This window comes from Gallus gallus, chromosome 26 (assembly GCF_016699485.2).
Source record: "Gallus gallus isolate bGalGal1 chromosome 26, bGalGal1.mat.broiler.GRCg7b, whole genome shotgun sequence".
NCBI lineage: Eukaryota > Metazoa > Chordata > Aves > Galliformes > Phasianidae > Gallus > Gallus gallus.
The window spans coordinates 975,365-994,489 of NC_052557.1; the positions used below are offsets into that span (position 1 = coordinate 975,365).

Sequence of the window (19,125 nt, forward strand, 5' to 3'; positions counted from 1 at the left end):
GGCAGTCCCAGGGCGTTTTGCTGCCTGATGTGGTGCTTCCCTCCCCTGCAACCTGCTCAGCAGTGTGCAGCTGGTTCCTTTGGATGGGAACGTGCAGCAGGGAGGGCATTCAGCATCCAAGAGAGAGAAGCAGTGGCCAGGGCGCTGTGGGCCAGCCTGGGGGAGAAGGGATCTGTCCCACATTGCTGTTCTTCTGCCAGGCATGCTGCTGGTTTAAAGCTTTGGTTGTCACCCTTTCTTGGTAGAAATGAATTGTCTTCATCATTCCAGATGGGTTTTACCTTTCTTGCTAGCATCCTTTGAGATGTGGATAATGTGCTGGGGCAGAATAAATGCACTGTGGTGCCCAGAGGGTTCAGTAGCCAAGAGGCAAAGGCTGGGCTGGGCATTGGGTGGTGGGACTGTAGGAAAAGAGTGATGCTCAGCCATAATGCTCCCCCACTGCTTACCTCTTCAGGAGCCTCATGAGTGTGCTGCATCCTGGGATGGAGCCTCTCCTGCCAAGCCTGGCCCTTCAGGCTTCCAATACGAGGAAGGGTGTTTATAGCCTTGCCAAGGCACTAACATATGTGTCATAAACCTGATCCGAAGCCCTTAATCTTCCTGGTGGTGCCTGGTACTGTTCCCTGTCCAAGAACTTGTGGTGCCAGGGGTTGCAGACAGTGAGGAGAAAGATGGGCTCATACAAAGTTTACACCTTCAAACATCCAGTTAATCTTCCCTGTAATCCAGTGCCTGGCAGCTGTACTCACTAACCAGATCTCAGCCTCTTTCTGGCTTCCCCCCCTCAAGCGTACTGCAGGAAGGAGAAAGGTCCAGAGGTTATTTTTGGCTGAGGCAGATTTATTCACACATTGATCAGCCGGGGGGGGAAGTTATTCTGGTCCTAAGCTGTCCCACATACACACGAGTACCTTGTGAGAGCGTGATTTCTCCAGGTGAGGTTGTGAGATGACATTCTCATTTTGGGAGTGAGCTCCTAAAGGACCTGGATGGCTGGGTGGGCTGGGAGCCTGCCGTGGAGTTCAAAGCAACCAGAGCCCCACAGCCAAGGCATACAGGTCAGTGCTCTCCTGTCCTTTGGGGATGGGTCCAACCCGGACATCCCTGAGGTGAGACGGAGCATCGTGCCTCGAAATCCTAGCACCATCCATGGGAGAACCTGGCCAGGCTGTGGGTTTGCCCCGTACCTGGGTTTGGGTAGCACACTGGGCAAACCTAAAGCCCCTCAAGGACCCACAGCAAACAAAAGGCTGGGGACTGCTTTCCCACTTGGAGGAGCTGGTTGTGTCGAAGAGCTGATGAGTGGAAGTCCTGGAGATTCCCATCTGCCTGGGAACAGTTGCTGTCCTTGCTTCTCATTGGCAGTGCGGTGCTGGATGCCTGCACCTTTGGGATGCTGAGGGCAGAGCAAGGGCTCTACAGTTCCCAGTCATTGAGCACAACAACATGGCTTTATCTTAGCCCTGTCAGAGTTTAATGGTGAGCTCTCCTGACCAGCAGGCTCACCTTTCCTGATAAAAGTTGTCTTTTCTTCCAGCCCAGGTCCAGAAAGGCTTTGCTTTGTCCATGCTGTCTGAGATCCACGTGTGCTCTGTCCTGAGGCAGAAACTACACTGGCTGAGTGCTGCCAGCGTGCCTGGGCCGGGCAGCAGAGACAACCGGCCTTCTCTTTGGCAGTGGGTTGAGTTTTAGGTTATATTTTGGCTGATGCAGAGGTGAGACATCAGGGATGAGTTTCCCCTCCTGGTCCCTGCTTCCCCAAACCCTTTGTAGTGTAACAGATGTCCTGCACCGAGCCATGCAGCAGTGTACATTAAAGAAAAAGAAGGTGGCTGTGCAATAGCCGAGTCATTTGAGAATTAAAGCGCTGGTATTTTTAGGCAGTGGAGTATGTGTGGGAGAGATCTCAAAGTGCAGACTGGTGCCATTTGCTGCAGGGCAGTTAGAATTAGATTTATTGACGACGTGTGATTTGAAAGCAACACCGGCGCTCGTGAAGAGCCGTGCAACGATCGGCAGTGCTGGGGCTGATTTTGGCTTCATTTTAGGAGACAAAATGTCTTTATCTGCATGTAAACACCAAGGAGATGGGGAACGATAGCCATTTCTGCTCGCAGAGATGCTCCGATTGCCATCTCCAAAAATGATCACTGCAAAACTCTTGTAACTAAATTAACTGCAAGCAGATGATCAAATGAGAACCCTTTTTTTTTTTGTTAATATGGCAGCCCCAAAGCGATGGCAGCAATCCAGGGATTATCATCCAAGTTGTGATTCTGGGGAGGAGGAAAGAGAAATCTGTCTCCATCAAGCAGCAGTTATGGCACACGTGGGGGTTTGCCTGAGCCCCTCCTCCCCAAAGCACGAGGTGCTGCAGGTCGTGCTCCGGTGATCTGCAGTCTGCCTCTGCCCCACTCACCACCAGCTTGGGTTGAGGCTGATCCTCTGGAAGAAGGAGCTTCCAGGCACACACGATGCCACACGTGGTGCATCTGGGAGGGCTCGTGGGCACGGGATGAGTGCTGGTAACGCTGGTACCCAGGGCAGGCTGCAGCTGGTGCAGACTGGCAGCTCTGAGAGGATGCTGAAATGACAGCAGCCGCTGTGACAGCTTTGCTGTCTCCATATCGTGCTCTGAAGATGATGTCTGAGTTCAAAAGAGTCCATCCCATGTGCAGCCGCAGCTCCCAGCACCCCGCCTGCCCCGACCTTGCTCTGGCAGGGAGATGTGTGCTGTTTGCTGGCTGCTGCTGCTTCTCTTCTGAAAAGTGAATACTGTCAGATGCAGAGCAGCTCTGGCCATATTGCATGCATATTAAAGCAGAGTCGAGGAGAGGCTCTGCATGCGTGTGCCTGCTTCCAGTGCTCGCTGGTTGGGAGCTGGCTTTGTGCATGTCAGGGTCTCCCCTTGGGGGTGTTACCCACAAACACAGCTCGCAGGGAAGCAGCAGAGAGCGATGCCAAGCAGGGAGGCTGCAGTGGGGAGTCTGAGCCACTCCTGCCTGCAGATCTCCTCGCTTCGCTGCCTGCAAGACGCCAAAGAGGCTGGGGAGGGCCGGCTCATCTCAGCAGTGTGAGCAGGAGAGGGACTTTGTGTCTGTGCTGGGAGAACCAGAGCAGAGCAGCTCTGGCTGAGCCTCCTGGGCTGGAGCTGCCTTCACTCTGCTGCGGGAGCCGGAGAGCCCGCAATGCTGCGTGACACAGATCCAGCCCACATTCTCCTCTCTTTGGCCATCAGCCTGGAAAGCCGGGGCCACATGAGGCCACGCTCACCTGGTGTGGGCACCAGCTGGGGCTCTGCCTGGCTGTGTGTGCTGCAGCTCAGCTCCTGGGGTGGTAGGACAGCACCTGGGGCTTGGTCCCACTGCTCATGGGGAAGCTGGAGGGGCTGCTTGATTTGCTTCTCAGCTCATGATTTTGGTAGGTTGTCGGTTCCTGGCTGTGCTGATGGTGCCCTGAGAAAGCAATGTAGCATCCACGTGCAGAGCAGGGACATCACGTTATGGCAGTGGTGAGGCCCACGGGTGGCAGGGAGCAGGGCTGGTGATGCTGCACAGGATGCCTCAAAGCACAGAGACATTCACAGCAGCTTTGTGGGGCTCATCGATCCGCATGGGGCTCCCCATGGCTGCTGCCCTCCCCTCCTCACTGCACAGCCCTGTGTGTGCCTCCAGGAGTTGGCCCTCTGCCACAGGCACTGTGTGGCTGCCAGGGGCCAGCAGAGCCCTGCTTGGATGCTTCCTCTCCATCCCACTCACTCTCCAGCTGTTCAGCTTCCCATCGTATCCCCACTCTCATCGCTCATCGTTTCTCCCTCGATAAAGGCTTTTTAATAACATCTGACATTTCAGACATCATTTCCTTTCTTCCACTCCAATTTTCTTCCTGTTCTTCATAACTAGGAAGCCTTTCTTTGTCCTCAGCCAGAGGGGAGGTGTCTGTTATTGCTGCTGTTATCATATTCCAGGAGGTTTTATCGGGTTAATGAATATCCTCTCTTTTGTGTCACTTCCACTCCCATCTTCTTTAGCCCAGTTTCTCAAGGAAATGAAATGGCTCGTGTTGGCGCAGCCTTTTCCCTCACCCCATCACTGTCAGGCATGATGGTCTCATAGCAAATCCAATGGGATAGAGAGCTCAGAACTCTCCCAGGCCTGTGACCACAGGAGAGGTGGACAGACAGACAATACCTGGCCTTTGTGTCCCAAGCCCTGTTAGCTGGGAAACAGGCTGCATCACCCAGCTGCTTTACTGCCCAGCTGCTTTGTGTGCTCAGGCAGGGAACCAGGGGAGGAGAGCTGCTGTAGCCTCACAAATAGGGCATTGGGCTCATTTTGAGACACCCAGGCTGTGTTTCCAGATGCAGACTCACGCATGGCTGTGCTCGAGGACTCCTCTTGCAGCGGCAAGAGCTGCAGCTGCTTTAAGCTGCTGTGCTGTGAGCTGCAGTGACAGAGGAGCCAGCAGAGACTTCCCACAGTGGCCCCAGCTCCCATTGCAGCAGGGAGAGGCAGCAGTGCTGCTCCAGCAACTGCTGCAAAATCCACTTCCCTGCCTGTAGCATGGGAGTCCCAGCACTGCCAGCAAGGGAAATCCTGCAGCTTCTGCAGTCAGAAGCTCACACGCTGTGGTAGAAAAGGACCAAAGAGAGTCTCAGTGCGTGGCTGGAGCTTTGTGCGAGGGATGGAGAGCCACACGTGCACATCCTCCTCTTCCTTGGCCTGCCATGGGGAGAGGGGTGATGTCAGGCCCTAAGGATCTTGCTGCAGCCCCACAGCATGAACGTGCTCAGCTCTTGCAGCAGGGAAGCAGCTCATCTCCTGGTGATTTAGTCAGAACTTGGCTGTTCTGTGGATGAGTTACTGCTCATTGGCACCAAGGCATGTTGTCAAGCTACACTCTGAAGGTTTCACCATCACTGTGCTGTGTCCTTCATTCTGCCTGTGTCTGGTATTTCTTTTTTGCAACCAGTGCTGCTGTTCTCTTCCAGCCTTCATCCCTGAGGCCTGGAGCCTTGCTGGAGCCTGGCACAGTCCCTGCCTGGCTCTACTGCACAAGGAGTAGGTCTGGCTTGCTGTCAGGACTTACACCTTATCTTCTGCTTGCTCCCACTATCACCTGCCTTCCCCTTGCCCCTGTAGTAATTCCCAACACGGAGCTGGCTGGGAGGCTCCAACATGAGCAATAAATGGGGTCCTCACCATGTCTCCCTAGCTGCTTTCTCCTTGGAGATCACCACACATGCCATCCCACTAGAAAGAAGTGGTTTGTGGTCCTACCTTCCAGTCTGTCACTCTCTCCTTCTCACCCTTGGACTCCCCACCTGCTTGTGGTCTGCTGATAACCATGCTCAGTGACAGGTGGACTCAAGCAGCTGTTATGCCATCCATGGTCTTGCATCATGCAGGCACTCAGCATGTGTTTTGGAGCTAGGCTTTTTAATCCACTGTGAGATAAAGGGAGGAGAAGAGCCTGACAGTGGCCCCTGCTCTGCAGGTGGGTGCCTGCGTGGGTTCTCTTTCCAGGAAGTTTCAGTTTGCCTTCATGTTTTCCTGCCTCTTCTTTTAATGGCAGTGAGATGGGCACTGTAACTGAGGAGATCCCAGCTGAATAATCCACTGAGGAAGCTGCTAATTTGAAGACATGTCTGTAATAATTAAATCATTATCTGGAGGGAAGTAGAGAACAGATACCCAAAACGGCCCTAATTAAAATCCAAACCCACGATGACTTGGGCCCTGGGCCAGAGCACATCGCAGTCTGTTGGGGATGGCTTCATGTGTAATTGCTTTTCAGGATGGCAGTCCCACCAGAAAACCCATCTGTTCCCCTCCACAAGACCAAGGTTGACCCAGAAGCCTTCTTGTCTTATCTCAGGTTCCCCAGAGCATACTGAGCTGGAGAATGACCATATGCTTCAGATGGGGCACAGGGAATGGGAAGAGCCAATCCACAATGCTATTCAGTTCTTGGGATTCAGGAACTACATTCCTCCGTGCCTCCAGAAGATTTGATCCTCATCTTCTTTTATCTCTCAGGCTTGGCAAAGGCCCTGATGTGGATATTAGCAAGGTGAAACACAGCAGCAAGTTTCCCTTCTAACAAGAGGGCCTTGGATCCACTGTGTGACAGCAGGGAAGAGCTGACAGCTGTCCAACCCAAACCCCTTCCAGAATTAGATGAGATGAATTGGTGTATCTCCTTGTGCAGACAAGTTCTGGGAGCAGTGTCTGTTGGGTGAGCATATCCTGGGCACTCATCCAACATCCCCACGTTGCACAGTAGGTAAAGGTTATCTCAGGTGGGCTGATGGCCACAGAGAACATCTGAGCCTGGGAAGGTCAGAGCAGAGCATGGTGCTGGAGCCACTTCTGCTTGGATGAGCACCCCACCAACCTCTGGCACGTTGTGTTTTCCCCTGTCTTGCTTGGAGGGACTGCAGTGGTCACACAGGTCATGGGGACAGGCTGCTTTGAGATGAACTGTCCCGAGGCCACTGCTGATGGAGCTGGGCAGGAGTAGCTGGCTCCATTTGCACCAGCAGGAGCTGGGCACTGTAGGATGTCTGGGATCCAAATCCATGCTATAAAGAAGACAGAAGCTTAAAGCTGCCTGCAAATGTGGTAATTCAGCTCACTAAAAAGCATCTTAGCTGCTGTGCTTGGTTTGCCTGTAGACAGAGACTGAAGGGAATGACATTTCTGGTCCTTGCAGGGCTCCTGGGGTGCTGCTCCCTACCTCTCAGGGCTGTCCAGACACCAGCATGTTCCTCCCCTTGTTCCTGAGGCTCCCTTTGCGTAATGATGGTGTAACACTACAGAAAGTGCAGCAAAGACAGCAGAACACCAAGGCCTCAGCATGCAAGGATTTGCTCAAATACAATGGCTATAGGCACAGAAATAAAGGAAAGAAGCTGCTTACCTTCAGAAGGCTTCAGGTGTGCAGGAATCTCCACCAAGATCCCCTTGCCTACCCTGCCAGCCCTTAAATGTGGTCTGGGAAGGGGTGGATCCTGGCTCCACCCCTTCCATCATTCAGGTACACTGCATGCACCTGAGCTCCCCTGGCTCAGCCCTGCCTTCCCACCAGGTGTTCTGTCACTGCTTCAAGCTGTGACTCAGCATTGCCACGACTGACAGTCTTAAAACAGAGTTCACAGCATCCCACAAACCCGCTTCACTGTTGCCCCAACTCCACATGCATCCTTTCAGCTCATGAGCTTTATTGTGCTGCACGTGTTGAATAGAGAAGGCACCCAACGTTGGACTCACCCTCATCCCCCCATCCATCCTCCGAGGATTTTAAGGTTTCCTGACCTCCACGTTTTGGGTGCCTGCAGGAGCCTTCCTCAGGCGGAGGGACCAATATGGCAACCACCTCATACCCTTTGGGGTGATGGAAGGACCAGTATGGCAACCACCCGTTGGGGTGATGGAAGGAGATATGACAACAGTGTGGTTGGGGCCTCAGCAGCATTTGTGAGGAGCTGGGCAAAGCCTCGGGGCTCTGCTGAAAGCTGGTGATGTTCACCAAGCCGGATTTATTCTTCCCTGTCTTCTCCAGACCTTGGGATCTCTGGAGGAAGCCGCGCTGTTATCATTTCCTCCTGGACTCCGTCCATGAGGAGTGAGCTCCAAGTGCAGCTTTTCCCGTGCTTGGGTATTTTTGAGGTGCTCTGTGTGGTTTCTCCGGTGGCTAATAGGGATTGAGCTGATTCCACTCTTCTCCTAAGGGACGGCGACGTGGATTTCCCTTCTCGACTCAGTTCCCAAAGCACAGCACCTTTGGGATGCACACTTCATTGGCACGGCGAGCCATTGCCACAAGACATCTGGGGATGTGCAGGGGCACAGTCACCACCTGCAATTCCCTCTTGAAAGAAACCGGGCTTGAAATGCGTGCACTGCCTGGCTGAGGCCGGCACGTGGCCCCTGTGCTGTGCCTGCAAGCTGTGTGCCAGCGAGCTCTGTGGGCTAATCGTGCTTAACGAAGAGGGTGGGTTGGAGATGTGTACTTGCTCAATGTAGGTTAGACAGAGGCAGACAGAGCTCCAGTGTCTGTGCCTTGCCCCTGGCCGCCTTTTAAATGTCACTGTCCTCAGATGTCCCCGTGCGGCTGCTTCTGCCTGTGTCACTTGCCGTAAACCGCAGGGATGCGGTGCCAGGAGCTGACACCCGGCTGCCTGCACCCCCTCTGCCTTGCAGGGCAGCCTTGGGGTCATTTCCATAGGGCTGTCCCTGTGCGGATCTGGCCCCGTTATCTTGGTGCCCAATTGCACTGAGCTGAGCGTAATGCTGTGTCCCGCTCCCCACCAAGGAGTGGCTGTAGCTGGGTGAAAAGCGGTTGATGTTCACTTTGCCATCAGCAAACTGATTAAACAACTTGCTGAAGCGAAAGCCAGGAGGAGAATGGTGTCAGCCTGCATTTTGCATAAGGCAGGGAAAGCAGAGGGGATGAATGCAATGGGAGCCCCCACATCCCTGAGGACTGTCCGAGGTGACTTTGGTTGGGACCATCCAGAGCCAAAGCCACAATGTTGGTGCTCTTCTTGGGTAGGAAGAGCTAAAACCTCCCACGTCTCGGGAGAGTGGAAGAAAGTGGTGTCCTCACACTTGGGGGTGCCCCTGGATGTGGAATGGGGGGCACGGGGAAGGCTTGGGGTCTCACTGCCTCTATCTCTGCTTGTGTGCTGCAGTGGCGGTGAGGTGCTGAGCTCTGCAGGCTTCCCAGTGGTGTGGGTCGTGCTCTTGGAGCATTGCTTTTCCTGGTCAGGTTGCATTGGCTGTGAAACCCCTCAGAGTGAGATTGAGGGATGTGTTCCCAAGCCTGCCGCAGTCCGAACCGGAGCCAGCAGCACTGGGCACTTCCCCAGTCTGCCCGCTGCTAGCTCTGAATATGTGCCAGCAGCTCCCAGATTTCACATTAAAAGCCCAGGTTGCCTCTCTGGCTCACTAATTACCTCCCTGGGTAATTAGTTACCTTCCTCAACACCACTCCAAGCGTGCAGCCCATGCTCAAGGTGAGGACGATGCTTCTGGATGTGGAGTTGTGTTGGGTTGTGTTTGCAGCCCGGTTTCTATCCAGCCTGCAGCCTCCCATGTCCCCAGGGCCGTGCCATGAGCCACAGCTGCTGGCTGTGATATGGGTGCCAATGCCTGGCTGGGTGATGAGGCTCCTCCGTGGCTTTTCTCAGGGCTTTGCACCCCCGGTGCAGATTTCAGCAGCTCCCTCTGTGCTGGCAGCTCTTCCTCAGTTGCTGAATAAATTAGCACACGTGGGTGCTGGTTTGGCAGCGAGGAGGACAGCCCCAGCCCCGGGGTGTCGGGCTCCTGGGTGAAATAACTCCTCATTGCAAATGTCACAGTGGGGGGAGGGATGTGCCCATGGCAAAACCCCCACATGAAATCACAGCCACCGCTCTGAGTCCCACTTGCAGGCAGTGTCACTCCTCTGGCTCTGTCCTTCAGTCCCTTCCCATGCCAGATTCCTCCTAGCAACAAACAGGTTTTGCTTTCTCTGGGGTCGGGTGGGGACAGACAGCCCGATTTGCATCCAGAAGCAGGGAAACTAAGTCAGGGACCGTAAAATTACCGATGTGATGCTCTCCATGCAGTAACATCCTGTATATTGGCACAGGTGGCTGAGCTCAGATGTGGTGCCATCCCCTGCCGGGGTGCTCACCATCCCCTGCCCCACACATCCCATGTCTGCCCTGAGGACGTGGCAGAGATTTCAGCTCCTCGTCTGCCGACCTTTCTGTTGCAGAACAATGGTGTTCCTGCACAGTGGTGGTGAGCAGGTGGCTTTCTGAAAATACCCACTGGAAGTTGTGTGTAATGCCTCCCCTCCCACAGGGAACTATAAATATCAGTGGAATACTAACACTTACTTACTGCAAAGAAGCAGCAAGATCTGGACATCTTTCCTCCCTGTTTCTCCACTGAGTTAGCAGCTTGGAGCAAGCAAAGGCTGAGGGTGGGAACAGCTTTTTGAGTCTGGAGCCAGCCTTCAGAGCAGGGGTGAGCATTAATGTCAGATGCTGGGAGTCGCTGTCTTCTTACTGCTTGCAGGATCCTTTGATTATGCTTTAGAGTCACTCCCTGCAGCCCTGCCACCTCCGAGCCAGGGTCCAAACCCTGGGGATGCTGCCCAAGCATCCCATCCTGCAGCATCTCCTGCCAGGACGTGGCACTGGGGCCAGGCAAGAGAGCAAGCATCACTACACCTTGTCTCAGTTACACCCACAGCAACGATCCCAGCAGCGGTGACCCTCCACGTGCAAAACCCTTCACTATGTGAATCAATCCTTTACTGCTACAAAATTGGCACCTTATTCCTAGCCAGAATGCCCCATTTCCCTCGTTGTCCCTGGGTGTCCTGGCCACAGGCTGTCCCTGGCAACGGCTGAGTGCCATCTGTGCAGTATCTGCCATCAGCAGGGCTGCAGTGTGGGGTGTGGAGATGCCACCAGCATATAGGTCTCATTGTCTACTGGGTTTTCCTTGTCCTTCTCCTGTTACTGGAGGTCCCAGAGGCCACAATGTACCCCAGTGGTCCCTCCGAGGTGAGGGTGTAAATGTAAGGAACTGTGAGAGCTGCTGGGATGAGGCTGAATCTGCTGTTTTTTCTTATTGAAATGAAGATTTTTTTCCCACGTGTCCTCCAGAATGGAGAAGCTATGGGCTTGAGTTTGTGCATAGTGCTGCTGAGGCTTGTGGAGCTGTAAGAAACCTGTGGAGCACATGGGTGGGGGTCTGTGCCTGAGCACAGCAGGGAAAGGAAGGATGCAGGGGGGCCCTTGGAGCCCACGAGGCTGGAGGGGGATGTGGGGAGCTCCGCGCAGGGCTCAGCCGGCTGTCTCCAATGCAGACAACCCCATCTGGACAGCGTGCCACAAGCAGCAGCTCTGCTGTGGGAGAAATGCCTCGGGAGGTGACATCCCAGCCCACTGCCTGCACGAGCACGTGGCAAACGCATCTCAGACACCCGCCCTGAGCAGAGATTCCCATCTCCAGGCCCTGTGCTGACAATGACAGTTTCCTCTGTTGAGCCGGGGCGTTTCAGCATCTTGTTTGTCTCATGTGCAGGAGGGATCTCCGTCGTCTCAGCCTGTAATTAACACATCTCCCACTGAAGGTGGGCCCTGTGGCAGAGCTGTGGGTGATGTCCATGAGGTCCTGTGGATGCTCTGCTGTCCATGAGTGGTCCCGTGGGTCAGGGGTGACTGCTCCGAAGCAGCATTCAGCTCCAGTGAGGCTGGGAAGGGCTTAAGCCATCAGCAGGATGCTTGCAGGATATATAGGATACATACAGGTATAACCATGATTAACACAGCATCACAAGGAAAAGGTGCAAAAAAGAAGCGCTGCGAGGAAAAGCCTGCAGCAGAAGAGCATCATCCTCCTCCTTCCTCCCAGACGTGGCCTGGAAGGGGTGGTGGGCAGCGTGGAGGGGCAGCCACCCTCACCCCAGGCTCTGTGAGGTGTGGGCTGTGCTGTGCTGCTCTTATGAGGGCAGGTTGGGCAGCTGAGGATTTTCTAGGCATGGAAAAGATCAAGCTGACGTTTTTATGGGATGATCCATCTCTTGTTGCCTCCGAGGTGTGCATTAAACCCTCTTTGCCAGCTGCCTGCTGGGCTGATGATCTTGCTGACAGAGCCACGGAGGGGTTTTTTTTTTTTCCCTTTCATTTGTCAGGGCTGAGATGAGAGCGAAGCCGTTCAGAGGGAAACCACAAGGCTGTCTGTGCCTGCATGGATGGCTGCTGGGGGTGCTTCTTTCCCTCATATAAGGGGAGGCAGGGTGCTCTCGTGGGGCTGTCAGTGAGGGCACCGGGTGGGTGCCCAGCATCTCACTGCCAGCTTGCCTTGCCACAGTGTCACACTGAGCAAATAAGCAGCCCAAGGGTGAAAAAAACCAAGCCCCTGTTCTCCATCAGCTGCTCCACATCTGGGCTCTGTCACTGCAAACCATCCTCCCCGAGCAGGCAGTGCATGGCTGTGCTGATTTGCCATAGCAAACTGTGAGGAATGCATAGTTTTGAGGGGAGAGGTAGTAAAGAAAGTACGTTTTCACCAGCAACAAACCTGCTTCCAGCAAGGCTGTGCCTGGCAGCCCTGCAGGGCTAAAAATACCCAGCAGAAAGCTAGAGCTGCTCACTGTCTGTTTTCTCAGCTCACCAGCTGTCTCCTCGCATCCCCACTCCTCTACCCAATGATTATCCCATCAGATAAGGCCCTCTAAACCCAGGCAGTGGCATTTATGTGGTTTTAGCAGATGCAGTTGAAAAGTTGAGATTCGCAGGCAGTATTTTGCAAGCAGGCTTGGAGCCCTCTGACATCCAGCAATGAAGGGCTGCCTCTGGTCTGCCCTGCTGCTGCTGGAGTCACAGGTAAGTGTGCAACGCTGTGGGTGGTGGTGCACACCAGTGAGCCCAGGGAGCTTAAAAGTGGCTGTCTGGGCATTCAGGTCTGCTTGAGAAATGGTGAGCTTCACATGGAGGAGGAGGTGAATGGAAATAAGAGGTTTTCCTATTGCTGTTGAAGAATGGAGATGATCCAGTGGTTTGAGGTGGTCTGTCCTGAACAAAGCCATCTCTGGAGGGTGTGAGCTGACACGTGGGGTGAACTCCCTGCAGCTGTGCACGTCCCTGTGTTTGTGCACATCCCTGCACGCTCAGCTTTTTGTTGTTCACCAAGCAGACTTCAGCCCCAACAACAGCAGCTATCAAACCCAGCTTGGATCCGGCTTCACCGCTCAGCATTATGGCTAAAACCTTTGCAACTGAAGGACCCCGGGTGACAGACCTTCTCTTTAGCTGTGCTCTCCGGGACTGTGCTCTTCTGTTGCTCTGATTTGAGCCATGATGACTGAATCCAGAAATCATCCAGAAATAATCACCCCCGAGCCGGTGGAGTGGGAGGATGGATGGATTCAAAGGAGGTGACTTCTCCTTTCCTCAGCTACCATCCCGGCTGCTCCAGCAGGAGGGCTTTCGGCAGAGCTTTGTGGTGCAGGGAAGGCTCATCCCTGCCTCTGCAGCTGCTGAGCTCTGTAGCAGAAGTTATGTCCATAACACTGTACCTGCTGGGCTGGCAAAATGTACCCTTGGGTGGTTCATGGGGTAAATCTGGACCTACCTCCTCCTGCACCCATCAGTCCATCCCCTTGGGTTCCCTCTATGGGGTACAAGGAGCCACCAAGGCTGTCTCGGTCTCCGTTGCATCTGGGATACATTTCCATCCCATCACTGCCGCCATCAGATTTATGTCCCGGCCATTCCCTGCAGCATTTCTCCTCTCTGAGCTCCCTCAAAGCTTCACCCACGAGGCTCATCCCTCTGTGCTGTGATTGATGTCTCTTAATTCACACGTTAATTCCTTCACTTCCTCTCCAACAGGCAGGGGAGGGAAGGGATGAGCCATGGGGCTGCTTTTGCCATTCACATTACATTGCACTTGGGGACATCTGGCTTTCCATGGCACAGACACGCTTTCTCCATTCTCAACCCACAGACAGAGGCTCAGCAGTGAGACGGGATATGAAAGCCACTCCGTGTGGGTTTCGCACTCAGACTGATAGGGTTCAGCCTTAAGATAAGACTCCTTTTTGCCAAGATGCTCACATGTACAAGTGATGGCAGAGGCGGTGGGACAGCCACCTGTGGGACCCCCCAGCCCGTATCCCTGCACACAGGAGCTGCCCTGCAGCGCTGGATGCACACTGAGGGGCTGCTGCTTTTTGCCAGAGCTTCTCTATTTTTAGAGGGTTTTTGTGTCAAACTTCCCATCAGCTGATGAGCCAATGTCAGCCCAAGAACGGAGCTACAGCTTCCTCAGCCTCGGGTGTCTGCATGGCTGGGTGTGCACAAAAGCATCTCCTTGCACACGCTGCCTTTGAGCGGGGGAAAACAGCCCTGCTGTGATCGGGCTCTTTGATGCTGGGCTTTTGTTCCAGTTCAGAAGTGCAGAACAGGCCGCTCTGGCCCATAACTGCATGCAGGTCATTTTGTCCGTGTGCACCTTTTGGTTTGGAAGGAGGTGAGGTAGGGATTTTCAGACAACGTCTCGAGCATTTCATCTATTGTAAAGCATTCAAAACTTGCTGTGTTAAGGGTAACAATCCCATAACCAGCACTAGAGAAGTGGCTCTTGCACCCATCTCACTACATTGTGTTTTGCTGCTTGGCCCCAGGATCATTCCCTTGAAGGCAAAGGCGAAGGCTTGCATTATGGGATGGGCAGGTCTCCAGGTGGTTGGTGTGCTGCTGGGCACCCTTCTCCAACCATAGCAGGCTGAAAAATACCCAAAAGGTATCAGCAGAAATGGCTCCTTGCCTGCAGCATCACCTCCCAGCACTTCCCAGCACCCCGTGCTCCCATCAGTTGAAGTCTCCACGTCCTGCTCTGTGAGATGCCCCAGACTCTTCTACCTGTGGGTTTGGGCTGCAGAAGGAGAGGCGAGGCTGCAGGTACCAGCATCACCCCCAGATCTACACCCCTGGCTCCAGCCATGCTTTAATCCAGCATAAATCCAGGCTGCTACCCAAGCTGGCAGCTCTGCCTTTCCTCTCCAGCCTCTCCTCCCTGGCGTTGGCCGGGGAATGACACCTCTCTGTTTGGGCAGTGATTCAGAGATGGTCTTGGCCTGGGATATGCAAATACTGAAGGCAGTTGAAGGATTTTGGATCCCAGGCACTTTGTTCCTGCCTGATCGGTACCACCCTGGCTGCTATATAGCAGCTATGTGGGAGCAGGGTACTACACAACGTGTTCCTGTGGGTGCTGAGCCCATCTTTTGCTCCCACCAGGGTCTGACTGAACTCTTGTCACCTCTCCTGCAGGTCACCACCTGTGTTTAAAGAGCTGCAGCTCCAAGTAAAGACGCATTTCTGCACCAGCTGGGACCGTCTGAATCCACCTCAAGGGGACCAACTCTTCCTCATCTGACTTCTCAACATGCCCAGGCAGCCCACATATCCCCCAGAGCCGCCCTGTGCTGCTGCCAGCTCAAGCTCACCACTGGGACGTGTCCCCAAGGGTCTCTTCAGTCCCCTCTGAGCATCCCCGTGGCTCACAAATGCTCCGGCCCCTTCAAAAGGCATCAGAGCAGCAGCACGAAAGGCTTCAACAGCACTAACAGCACCACGCAGCAGATCGGGGGGATTTAAGACTGTGAGGACCCTGTGGGTGCCAAGGCCATCCCTCTGCCTCTGCTCAAGCAATGCTGGTTTCCTCTTAGCCCTCTGTGGGCACCCAAGAAGGGATGGGGAATCCCCCCACCTTCAGCACCGCGTTACCCTCTCCAGTGCTGGCTTCCCTGGCATGTGAGAGCCCATAGCGATGTGATCAGGGCCCCACGGCTTGACAGCACCCACCAGCACCCCAGCGGGCACCTCCGGCACCCTCGGCTGCCCGTCACGCCCCACCATGATGTGTGAGGTGATGCCCACCATCAGCGAGGGGGACCCTCTGGGTCCCCCGCAGGGCTCCGAGGCTGATGCTGACTTTGAGCAGCTGATGGTGAACATGCTGGACGAGAGGGACAAGCTGCTGGACACCCTGCGGGAGACCCGCGAGACGCTCTCTGTCACTCAGAGCCGCTTGCAGGAGGCTCTGCGGGAGCGCGACCAGCTCCAGAGGCAGCTCAATTCGGCCCTCCCGCAGGTAAGGGCATGGGGGAGCTGGGGCTTGCCGTGGTTGCTGGCTGTACTGAGAGCTGGGTGGTGCGGTGCTCCCGGCTCCTCCACCAGCGGGACCCACTCCAGGTGCTCCAGAGACCCGAATTCAAACTCAGCTTCTGCTAGGAGAGATGAGGTCAGGAGAAGAGTAGGAGAGCAGCACTGCTGCTGGCTGCCTTCCCTCTGGGGTCTTGCAGATTCCCACACCTGGGATAAGCAGGATCTGGGGCTTTTACACCTCTCTACTGTGAGTGGAATATGGGGCATCCCAGCAGGCAGGGGAAGGGGGCTTCAAACACATCCATGCCTCCCACTGCTGCTGATACCTCAGATGCCTCACCTGAGCATCAGGATTTGGGGCACCCCAGCAAGACAGGAGGTGAAAATGAATGGCACCGGCCAGGGCAGAGCTTGGGTTGGTGGCCAGCCAGCTTTCTGCATCCCTTCTCTGCTCCAGGCAGGGGAAGGCAGCTCAGCAGGGAGGCAGCCTGTGTCCCTATGCGTGGAGCTGGGCTCTCAGCTCTCCACAGGCTGCCCAAAGCAAAACACCCAACCAACAGCCATTCCCTGGGAGCTCCTGGTGTCCCCCCGACCCAGAGCTGCTCTGAGTCATGCCCAGACGCCGGGCAGTGGTGCCTGCCCCCCCATATGCCGGGGGCTCGCGTCCCCTCCGCTCCCTCCAGCACTCCCTGCAGAGAGCACACCAGGTCACCCTGAGCGCACCGCCCGCCCCGCCGCCTCGGATTAAGGGACAGCTCGGATTTACTCCCCGCTCCTGCTCCAATAAAGGGTCCCCGATGCTACGCACGGGCAGCGTGCAGACGGAACAAACTGGGTCAGCACAAAGGCACTCGGTGGCAGCTCTGCGCCTGCAAAGCGAGCTGCTGGGTGCCCCACTGTGGCTCCCTGCCCTGCGGTGAGAGATGCCGTGAGTGCGGGTGACAGATGGGGAATATCCCTGGGCTGCTGCTGCTGCCGCCCGCCTTTTCCCCATGTGGGCACAGGGGGCTCCGGGCACGGCCACCCTCTCAGGAGATGAGGGCTCAACATGAACACGGGGAGCAAAGCCAAAGGCGCTCACCTGCCCAATGGGATTAATCCCAGCATGTGCATGTACCAGGTAAGTGGGACGCGGCGGGTCTCTGCTCCAGGGTGCTGTGCAGGGTACAGGGGGGCTTCCCACGTGCCTGTCCCATCCTATTCCTCCTTTTTGGTATTTCCTTCCTGATGTCTTTGCCTGGGAGCTTACTGCGGTTTGTCAGACCCTATTGAGTAGGGACAGATCGGACTGATTGCTTGAAGAAACCTTTTTTTTGGAGCAGGGTTGAGCACCCACACACCTCAGCGGCCGCCTGAGGCTGACATCCCTTCCCCAAAGAGCCAGGCCCCGGCTTGTGTGGACAATGTGCAGCCTGGGGATACTTTGACCAGGGAGATGGCACTCTGCATCCTTCCAGCTGGATGCCACGGGTCCAGCATACTGCCTGGGTGTGGGGTAGACCCATGGATGGGCAGGCAGCGGTGCTCCAGGAATGCTCCTGCTTGGAGGTCCTGTCCCCCCACCCTGTGCCCGTTTGGGGCTTGGCTGCCATGTGACTGAGACCCCCCTTCCTAATCCCCGGGGGCACCCCTCGGCCCCCAAAAAGGCAGAACTCCAGGGCGATTTCCTGGGGAGACTAAGCTGCCTTAATGCTTCTTTACATGATTTATTTATTCATGTGGGAGCGCTGAACGCGACTTAATCGGGCTGAAAGCTCTCAGCTCCAATCCCTCTCCCCTCCTGGCTGCATGGGGGCATGCAGCTGAGCGCTGGCACTGGGGACCAAGCCCTGCCCAGGGCACGGGTGCTCCCCGCAGTACCGTAGGAGCCTGGCACATCTGTCATCTCCCTCCTGCTCGGCTGCTGTGTACAGGTGTGACCCGGGGATGCCACGTGCAGCACTCCAGATGTGTCCAGCTGTGCTCGTGCGTCAGGCTGCAGTTATCTATGCCCTGCCCAGGGCTCGGGGCTTTGGCAAGGATCCCTGTCCCTATCTATGATGGGGGAGAACACAGCCTGCCAGACTTCACCGAGGCAGCTGTGCAGAGGGCCACCGATGGCCTGGGAAACCTCTTGCAATTCTTAATTCCAGCCCGCACGCCATCACACCCTCACTGCTCCCTGGGGCTGCCCAGGGGGCTGAGGGCTGGGCTTTATGGGTGGGCAGACCTGCTGGGACTTTCAGGCCCCTGGAATCCCCCAGGAGGTGGGCAGGGTCCTGGCATCAACCATCACCCCTTTGGGAAAGGAAAGAGGAAGATGGCAGCTTCCACAAGTGCCACCACGGTGCCAGTACCACCGTGCCTCTCCTTGAGGTCTCCGTGCACGTGTTTCCCAGCCAGGAGACCCTGAACCCTGAATGTACCCAGCGCTGACCTAAGAGCCCAGCCCTGAGCCTCAGCACTCCATTTCAGTGCATCGTGTGGTGCTCCACATCTCCAGCTCTGCTTGCAGTGTGAGACAGCATCCATGTCCCTGCATCCCTCCTGCCCGGGGCTTGGTGCTGAGCCCAGCCAGTCGCACTCAGCTGGCTTTGGGTGGTTTGGTTTTAATCCAAATTAGCCATTTCCCAGGCTGCTGGGCTTCCCACAGTGCTCCTGGGTGCTCTCAGTGCTGTGTCTGATTATCCTTCGTTTGATTGAAGATCAGGCACCTCTGCTCCACTTTCTAATCCATTTAGAGGTGTCCCTGCTTAGTCTGAGCGTTTGCTGGAGCCATTGCATGCAGCACAACTCTGCATCTGACCATGCTGTAGCAGTGCTGGGGGGAGGATGCTGGGCAGGAGCAGCCCTGAGGTGTGGTGATGGGCGAGAATGTGCTCATTCATAGGGACATTGACTGGCTTGGCTGCTGGGATTGCTCTTTCCCTTCTTCCCCACTGCACCACACTTAGGTCCTGTCCCACTATGGGGTCGTGGTACCACCAGTGACAGCACTGCCCCCAGCACTGCAGGCTAAAACCACATCACTGCAGGCAGCTCAGAGCGTGGTGTGAGAAGGGAGAGGGGAAATGCAGCTGAGACAAACGGGGATTAAAGCACTCTTAATTTGGTGGTGGGACATCAGCAGTGGCGAGAGGTTCCCCTTTGAGCTGAGCAGAGCGTTTAATTCGAACTGAGCCTCGACGTCTTGCTTTAGCTTGAAGGATTTCTTATCTGTTTAACTTGAAAATGAGAGTGAAAGAGATTTTCATGCTGTGAAACCACCCTCAGCCTCCAGTCAAAGCCTGGTTTGTTAATGCTTGAGCAAATCTTTCTCAGCCTCTTCTGCAACCCTTTTCCTTTTCAGTTCCTCTCGACAGTGCTGTGAAATGGGTGTGAATCCATGAAGTGTTTCCCCATTTGCATTTTTCACCCTAAAAAGTCCCAGCTGCAAAATGCTGTGTAGCCCCTGTGCAAACTGC

General features: G+C 55.2%; 1 protein-coding gene across 5 annotated transcripts in view; it reads left to right on the top strand.

Annotated features, from left to right (window-relative positions):
- Positions 1-19,125, top strand: part of PPFIA4 (PTPRF interacting protein alpha 4) — a 41,722-nt gene that overhangs the window by 2,332 nt on the left and 20,265 nt on the right. For all 5 annotated transcript variants that reach the window (XM_015298800.3, XM_015298801.3, XM_015298802.3 and 2 more), the window contains exon 2: positions 14,846-15,668. In XM_015298800.3, the coding sequence (XP_015154286.1) occupies positions 15,432-15,668 (237 nt within the window). In that variant the 5' untranslated portion in view covers positions 14,846-15,431. The remainder of the gene's footprint in view (positions 1-14,845; positions 15,669-19,125) is intronic.